This window comes from Phoenix dactylifera, chromosome 1, assembly GCF_051530095.1.
Source record: "Phoenix dactylifera cultivar Ajwa chromosome 1, Ajwa_hap1_PhDact_Kaust_v1.1, whole genome shotgun sequence".
Lineage (NCBI taxonomy): Eukaryota > Viridiplantae > Streptophyta > Magnoliopsida > Arecales > Arecaceae > Phoenix > Phoenix dactylifera.
In genome coordinates, this window is record NC_143190.1 from 18,058,181 (window position 1) to 18,067,717 (window position 9,537).

Genomic DNA, 9,537 nt, shown 5'->3' on the forward strand with positions numbered 1-9,537 from the left:
ATATAAAATATAATATTACAAACATAGAAAAACTATAGTAATATATATATTTTTTACATTTTAACTCATATACATTTTACTCATATATAAGAAATTGAAATCTAATATTTTAAATAAAGAAACTACCTTTTTGATATGATATGAGTTTTGGTAGAAAAATTTGGAGCAAAGAATTGCCATATATGCATGCATTTGCCAGCATGCATGTATCACACACATACATGCACAATTGTCGGGTATTTTCATAAATACATGCATTTATTTCTTTCTATAATTTTATATCAAAAAATTTATATAAGGATGCTGGCTGAAGTTGCACTCACCTTGACTTAAATATATGCATGAATGTTGGCGATATAGGAGCTTTAAATATAATTATTATAGCCCCATACATGTAATGCTTAATGACTTACCAAAAAAACTAAACCACAACATTTGAGAATATGAATTTTTAATTCCTTATAAGTTTTTTTGAATATAAAATAATCTACTAAAAGTTTAATATATTATTATATTTCAAAATTTGTCTAGGTCCACTATAAAGGAGACATTAAAAGACTATTGCACACTCTCTTATAAGACAAAATGGATTTTGAAATTCATGTGCACGACAACAAACTCAGCAGGATATTAAAAAATGAGAATCGTGAGCTGTACAAATCTCAAAGTCTATCATGTACTATAAGTGGGACTAAGAATGATACTTAGTTTCTGATCAATAGGAGACCTAAATGGTATTATATGCTATACAAATAGAATAAATGACTATACTAACCGTTATCTGCATTCTATTCTTGTCTTTTTCTCCTCTTCTACTCAAATGTTGCCAACCGTTGTATCTAGTCTGAATGCCAACCCATTAAGTATTCTGCTTTCAATGCATTGGCCACACCATAAAAGTAGTGAACCACCACCAATGTATCCTTCCTTTCCCCTCTCTAAAATTCAATGAACTGAGCAATTGCTTTCCTCTTTCCTTTCCCTTTGCAATCTCTTGATCCATGGAATCCATCTCTATCTCGATTGATGCCATCCATTCCTACTACATGAAAGAGCGTGAACTCTATTCTCGCATGGTCTTCACCCTTGGAATGGATCCAACTCGTGCTATGGAGGTGATCGCCTTTTGGTTATGGGTTGAGGAAGGCGATCATGTTAATATTATTCGTCGAATCTACTCCTTTGATGATGATACTGTGCTTAAAGTCGCTTTGGTTGCCTTAAATTTTGTAGAGTCCCTTCGTCTAAATCATCAATCAAGTGTTGATGATTCCTTCGTCAATGTCCAACCCCACCACAAATTCCGTCAGAATGCTATTTGTGGGATCAACTACTATCTTACTAATGTATGCTGTAAGACTTTTGATGACATCCGAAGGAAAGCTGAGAGGGAGACCGAGATTCGCAGGATGAAGGCATTGGTCCAACAATTGAGCGAGGTCTATCTTGATTGCAAAAGTCCAAATAGGCGATTCAAGAGTGATGGAGACACAATCAATCCATTCAGAGATGATGCGGTGAGATTTTCTAACTTTACATCTTTAGAGAACCAAGATTTCAAGATAAAAAATCCTCCTATTGGCCATTTTTATATGCCCCATGGGGAAGGCACTAGTAGGAGTGGAGTTGGAAGAAAGGGAAATCTTGTGGACCCTTATATAAATGGAAGTTGGTTCCATCCTGACCTAATAGATATAAAAAAGGCAAGCCTTGTTGATTATCCATTCAATATACATTTTGAAAAATATATGGAAAATCCACAATTCCTACTAGGAAGTCATAGTGGTAGTGTACCAATGGTTGGGGCTTCCTTTGATCCACACCAACAAGTAGCTCCTGATGAGCACATTGTGATTATGGAAAAAAATGCCTTACTACAATACAATCCTATGAGACTTGAATCAAGCTCAAGATCTGTGGGCTCATGCTCTCAGCCACAACCCAACATTCCACGAGATGAGAGGACATTGTTTGTAACATTCTCCAACGGGTATCCATTGACCGAAGATGATCTGTACAATTTTTTCATGAGGTAAATTTAGTTGCATCTCTCACCTTTTGATTGAACTTTCTTTTGTTACATGTTATAAAGTTTTTCTAATAGTATCTATTAGCATGAAAAATATGCTTTTAATAATTTTGATCGATTCAATCACAATGGTAGAGATGAAGACTTTGATTCTCAATAAATCTAAGGTTAGAATATACATACATACATACATATTATATATATATATATATATATATATATATATATATATATATATATATATATATATATTGAATGTTTTCAATATGTATAGTAAATTTGATGAACTCATTGCTGCCACCAAACATATCAAGATATTGTAGCTATAAAAATTAGACAAACTTGGATGCTTGAACAAATATACTCGAATAGTAAACAAATATTTATTTTATGTAATATGTCATTTCATTTGTAATTTTGGTTAGTTATTGTCTTGTTCTATTCATTTAGGAATCATATAATTATTCTGTATGATAACTTTTGAAATCTCATACTATTAGTTTCATATCATGTTGTAATAGATCATTGTCCATCAATAGTTAAGGTGCATTAAATTATCAATGCTCTACTTTTAGTAGAAAAATATGAACTCTAAAGATGAATTTTTAAATTTAATTCAATATACAACATCCTTCGTTTGTGTCTGTTTTCTTTTTTTAAAAGAGTGGGGAGGGGAAGGGAAATTATCCATGGTTCTTGTCAATTTTCAAACAAGAAAATAGAGTCGTATAATCAAATCAAAAGTTTAGTTTATGTATAAAATATGCCTTTTCTTATTTAATATCATAACATATTATTTGGATAACCTCCTTTAATATGGAAACAAAATAAGAGATACAAAATTTAAATTACTATTATTTATGCATGATAACTTTTTAAAACTAGCTATTTTAAGCTACTTCTTGTTATATTATACCATACCCTTGGAGCTCGATATAACTCCTCTAAGCCATTTCTTTGGCCTATCAAGTTTAAGCACTTTCATTTCACTTCAAAACTTGGAGACACCTTAAAATACATTTCCTCCCACTAGACTCTATTTAAGAATGTATTATTGATATTGAATTGATAGACTATTCAATTTTCAAAGATAGAATAATTGGTGTTGTTTCAATTTTGTTAATTATTGTAAGTAGACAACATATTTCAACTAATGAATACTTAAAATTACAAACTAAAACATTTCTTGTTCCAAGTATCTCTAAGAAGTAGAAATATATATGAAAATAGAAAATGCTTTGGATGTTTGATAAAATATATTGGATATAAATTAAATATTTTATTTGTAATTTTTATAAGTTATTATCTAATTCTACTTAATTATGAACCACATAATTCTTCTTTATGGTAGCTTTTGAAATCTCATATTGTTATAACTTAATATACAACAAATAGATCATTATCTGCTTATAGATAAGCTGAACTGAATTGTTGATGCTCTAGTTTTAGTAAGCATTACGGACTTTTAAAAAGTTCAAGTCACACACTCGCATAATCCATCCTCTCTTCGAAAAATCTACTTCAACTATTTGTATAAATTAAATGAATCTTTAAACAAGACATGCTCCACAGCAAACAAACTCTAAACTATGTGGTTTGATTTGATCAAAATTAATTCTTGTTTCACTTAGTAAGTTTTGGTCACAGTGATTCAAAATATTGTAGGGCATCTTGAGGTTCTATTTTTGCCGGTCCTACGTCGGACCAAATTCTAGCCGTCACCAATCGAGTGATGGAGGATGTGATAGACATCGCTCATTATCCTAGGGGAAAGACTCCAAAATGCCTTTGTTATGACTTTCTTAGCTTACCCTCTTGTTATATATCAATTCCTGCTTATCCCGCCAAAGAAAAGAACAATCTCTATGACCAACAAAGGAGCAGGTCCATCCCTCGATCAAGGCTAAACCTCAAGAGTGACATAGAATCTTCTGATGTTTAACTCTTATCTCAGAAAAAGAAAAAGAAAAGAAAAGGAAAGACATAGAATCCTCTAATGAAGAAGAAGAAAGATGTAAGCAAGCAATTAAGGCTTTTCATAGCTTGAAGCACTGTTACTAGTGAAAACATATTTGAAAGACGAGGGCCAATGAGAAAAGAATGGAATGATCAAGAAGAGGCCAAGTCTCAAGCTTTATTCACTATTAAGACAAGGTTATTTTGGGCCTTCTACAATCTTGGTTGACCTCAACCAAGGTTTAGTTAATAGAAACCAACAAAATGATCAAGTCATAAAAATTGAGAACTTTACATGGGGCCATAAGATCTTTCTTCCTGATATTGCCCTTGCTTGCTCACTCACTCTTCGACTACATGAAAGAGCATGAGTGAAAGAGTGATAGAGAAAGACAGAATGAGAGCATGAGGGAGATTTTGAAAGTGTGATAGAGATAGAGAGCAAGAGTGTGAGAAAGAGCAAGACTAAAAGAAATGGGAGATAAATAAAGGAGATAAAAATAGAGAGCCCTATAAAAACAGGAGTGGGAGAGAGTAGAAGAGAGAGAGAGATAGAGTGAGAGAGAGTAGAGTAAATGAGAGAGTGAGAAAGAAAGATGATGTTATTCAAAAATTTGCTATTAAATCAAAATTCTATTTATCGCAATAGAAAATATGAAGAATAGAAATATTTGCATATACTTTGCCACTTTTAAATTTTAATGCATATCTATGAGATATATTAGGTTATTAACCACTTAGAAAAAGATATCTAAATTATTCATTTTTTAAATATGGAAGGTCCCCAAAGTATGTGCCAAAGCAAAAACTCAATAAAGTATCGGTTATAATTTTCTTGGTTGTGAAAAGTATTCCAGTCCCTTTCATTTAACAGAGAGATTACATACTATAAATTTGTTTCTTTATTATAACTACAAAGGTATTTGATTGTTCAACTATTTATAATCATATCTCAAAATGGAAAAGAAAAAAAAATCCTCGTTGGATATCAAAAAGATGACTTTATAACTAAATAAATACTCATTTTTCAATTAAGGATTTTCATATATTTATCCTTTTTCCAACCCACTTCCAAAATATTTTTTTTTGAAAAAAGATATTTGGCAGCTAATTTTAAAAATAATTTTTTAATTTTATTTAACAGTAAAATCATATTTTTTATTATTAAAACACCACATGATTAAAGGAAAAACCTGTAGGATGATATTGAAAAGAATGGTGTTGGATGTTAAACCATCACTATTGTCAAATAGAAAAGTTTAAGGTGTTCCATCATTAATTGGGCAATAAGGACTGCATTGTTTTGTTTATCAAAAATTATATAGTAGATGTTCCATCTCATAAAGTCTTCCAAACTAATACATTAATATCCCATGAATTAAATAAAAAATATTAATATTTATTCATATAAAGTAAAAAAAAATTAAGGTTCAAAGTTATATATATCATTTTCATTTTAAATTACATTTAGATTCACTTGAGATGATACTACTGTATTCTTGAATAGATTTTTAAAACACAGTTGTAGTAGCAAAAATATATGAAAATGTAAAAATATCCTTATCAATGATATAACCTTTTATCATTTGCTAATGAAGTGGAGTTGGAAAGAGCTCTTTATTTACGTTCAAGCAAATTGACTATAATAAAGACATTTTATCTAGTTGCAGACAGCTAAAAGAGAATTAGAAGGTGCTAGGATATTTTGGCGATAACTATCTAGTGAAAAATTGTGGAAGAAAAGGAATGCTAAGATTTTCAATTTTAAGCCAAATTGTTCCAACTACCCGTTTCTAAAGTTATTTAACTTTGGTGTGGTTGGCCTCTATCTTGGATGCTTGGTATTATTTTGATGTTTTATATTTTAAATCATTTTTGATGTAATTGTTATATCTAGTAGGCTATGCTATACTTGTTCCATGTTCTCATTAAAATATTAATACAGCTCTTTATGGTTCCCCATCCTTTCACAAAAAAAGATGTTGAATATAGTTATACCACTGGATAATATGTAGAGTATTCTTTAGATTAGGCATAACATTTTTCATTGTAAAATCAACTTTATGAAGGAAAGATATACAGAAGAAGTGGTATTAGAGAGTTAAAGATTTTGGAGATGTTAAATTCTACTATCTTAACCACATGCAAAAAGTCTTAAATTCAAAGGAAAAAAAGATACTAAAGACATTTTAATGTAGTCTCTTCAGTACCTAATAGTATAGCTTAAATGTGAACTAGGCAATGATGGAACCAGCATTTAATAGTTGAGTTAAACAATTTTTTTTATCTAATAATAGAGTTGGGCTCTATTTCAGATAGATTGATACAGTTTTTCATTCTTTTAGATTCTATCAAGTATCCAAACTACAATCTAGTTATTCCATGTAATTTAATTTATAGATGGAACTAAGCAAAGTCATATTTATTTAAATATTGGACAAAATAAAAAAAAGAAAGTAAAACAAGAAAGAAAACTGGCATAAAATTTTTATCGAACATTTAATAGAGATCAAAAAATAGAAAATAACAAGTGTTTAGTTAAAATGAGTAAACTTAGTTCATATTTATTGCCAACAATATACCAAAGTAGAGTATGCATCCTTTTTATTTTTAAAAAATATAATTAAGTTGTAGAAGATGAGAGACATTTATCTTTCTTCTTGAGGAATAGTTAAGATTTGAAATTTCATATAAACTAACATGGGATTTAAAAATAAGAACTATTCAAGTTAATAGGACAATATTCTTCTGTAACATCATTTATGAATGGAGCAAAGATTTTTGAGGCTAAAAAGTTTGATGCCTTTTGATTCTTCTAGCTTCTATGGAGCTAATTGACATTTTCCCCTTTTAGTTCATTGTTTGATTCTAGTTATATTCCTATTGATTTTTTAGTGTGAATTAAAGTAATGTAGTATGTTAATATGATACAATTTATGTATTGATGGAGAGGTACTTTATTATATATGATTTATACTTTTCTTGGTTTTGGAAAATATTACTTGTACCTTTTGATACTCTACTTATGAGAAGTAGCACTTGCTAAATGCCCATTGGGATATGAATAGGTTTCTAGAGAAAAGAATGAAAATTATGTGGTTTTTAGTTTTTGATGCTTTAAGAAAAGCCTTGCATTCAAAATTATCTTGTAGAACAATTGTCTACTTTATTAGTTATGCATTTGCATTTTAATATAAGAAAAGTAATTTACATTCTTTTATTTTAAAGAATGTTTCTATTAATTAAAAATTGTAAATAAAAAGCAATCAACTTAGATGTGATTTCCCCTCCACACTTTATAGGGTTCATAATTTAGGTACAACCTAGAAAAAGAAGAAAAAATAAAGCATACTTTCTTCTTCTGCTATTTACATTAGTACTTTAATTCGTTTGAAAAAATATTCTATTAATAATTTGTTATTTATTATTTTGTTTCTTGTAATTAGCAGACACTATGGAGATGTGGAGTTGATATCTGTGGAAGAGCCAAAAGAAGATAGACTACCTCTTTATGCTCATGTGTCATTCCACTCATTGGATACGATACTACGTATCCTAAATGGTAATGTTAAAGTGAAGTTCATGATAAAAGGCAAGCACCTTTGGGCTCGACGTTTCATCCCAAAGAAGAAATTTAAGTCAGATGAGTAAGTTATTATAGATAATATCTAGGGTACATGTCCAGTTAGTGTTGTGTCTATCTATGCATGTTTATACTGTGGTCCTAGTGGCCTGTGCCAGTTCCTCTATGTTTGCTCATGCAAAGAGATAACCTTTACTATTGTTAGTTATTTTTTTAGCTTGTGCAAAGTCTTTGCAAGTTCAAAACTAGCTAGAATGAACACAAGAAGTCTCTTATAGTTGCTATATCTCTTAATGTTGCATCATTAATTTTACCTGACTTGCATTTCTTTAACAGATTAATTAATTGCTTTACGTGGTCATATGGTGAATCATTATAGGCTTGTGTAGAGAATTATTATAGGTATGTGCAGCTTTCCATAAACTCTACTTATCCTTCTCTCTTCTGTTGATAACAAAAATAACAATAAAGTCATTTAGATCCTGGTAGATGGATTAGTTAGTACTCACAAAAAATTTGGTTTTGAATGATTTATTATGTTAAATTTCCTTTTGGAGTAATTTTAGTCGAACTAAGATGACTTCTTTGTAAGCAAACTTCTATGGAGAATGACAACCATTTTACAAAGAGTTTATGATATCTCTAATACATCAAAGCACGATAGTTTTAAGTTTTGGCATAATCACCTCCAGATTCTATTTTCATCTTTCCAAATAAATTGTCCTTACTAGTTTTTCAAAATGCTAGTCTCTCTTCAGTAGATCTCAGGAAGAAAATGAAGATAATGCCAATCAACAAGTATGTCTTGTGTATGAACGGGGTAGTATATTAGCTCTCTTACCTCATTTTTGCTTTCTTATTTCAAGTACTTGACTCATATAACTCTTCCCCACAAAGAAATTAAACTATTGTAGATTGATTAACCTAAATATTGGATTGGTATAATAATTCAATAAAAAACTTTTTGTCTCCAGATGATAACATTTTTTGGGATATGCTTTCATTGTCTTAGATTTTTATGAAGTAAACAACCCTACTTGTGTCCCTATATTCATGTGATGTACTGGTGCTTAACCGTTAGATACAGGAAGCCTATTGCTAGCAGGTGTTCTCTATAGTACATGTTGAAAAAAAAAAAAAACTTAAATGCGCACGCGGCTAAAATCTCGGGCCGCGTGCGTGTTTGAGAAAAGGTAACGCCCAGCGGGCGTTACGCATTTGAAAACGGACGCGTTTGAAAACGCGTCCGCAAATGACCAAACGGCCCCTGTAAAAATTCCTATTTAAACCCCTTGATTTCATCTCTTTGGAAGCACGAAAAATTTCAGAAAAATAGTGAAAAAATTCTGAAAAAATTCTTCTCCCTCTTAGCCACTTCCAAATTTTATTTTTACATTTTTATTCAGTTTATTTAGTTCTTTTCATTCCGTTCTTTGCTGAATCTGCAAGTTCGATCGGGTTCGCTTTGACTTCTTCCGAGACGTGCCGAAGAAGAAGTTGTAGGGTCGTCGTATCTCCAAGAAGAATTGCCGGGTGACCCGTACGTGGGGGCAAATACTTCTTTGGGACAGCGTCTACGCGCTTCGACCTGCTTTCAATCAGGCTACTTTCTTCTACCTTTATTTTTAATTTAATATTAGTAGATTGGTAGGATTTGAAATTCTATGATATAAACTTATTAAATGCATAGATTTACTTTGTGCTAGAATAGATTTATTTTGTATTAAAATAGAATTATTTGGATGCCGAATGATATGCATGTATATTATTTCCTTTAAGATTTTTTATTAATTGAATTTATAGATTTATTTATTTAGTTAGGAGATATATTGCTAACAATCCAAAGAAGTATTTTTTTTTGTTAGTAATATATAATTAATTAAATTCTTTATTACAATTGTGGCATATTAGATTTTAATTGCAATAATTATTTTTGCTAGCACATCATTAATAATAAATTATTCTAAAG

The 9,537-nt window shown here is 30.4% G+C and overlaps 1 protein-coding gene across 1 annotated transcript; it reads left to right on the forward strand.

Annotated features, from left to right (window-relative positions):
• The first annotated feature begins 1,001 nt into the window (after positions 1-1,001).
• Positions 1,002-8,029, forward strand: LOC148715090 (uncharacterized). The gene is made up of 2 exons (XM_089929692.1): positions 1,002-2,032; positions 7,435-8,029. The coding sequence occupies exons 1-2, from the start codon at positions 1,002-1,004 to the stop codon at positions 7,634-7,636; spliced, it is 1,233 nt and encodes a 410-aa protein (XP_089785818.1). The 3' UTR covers positions 7,637-8,029.
• Positions 8,030-9,537: the final 1,508 nt, after the last annotated feature.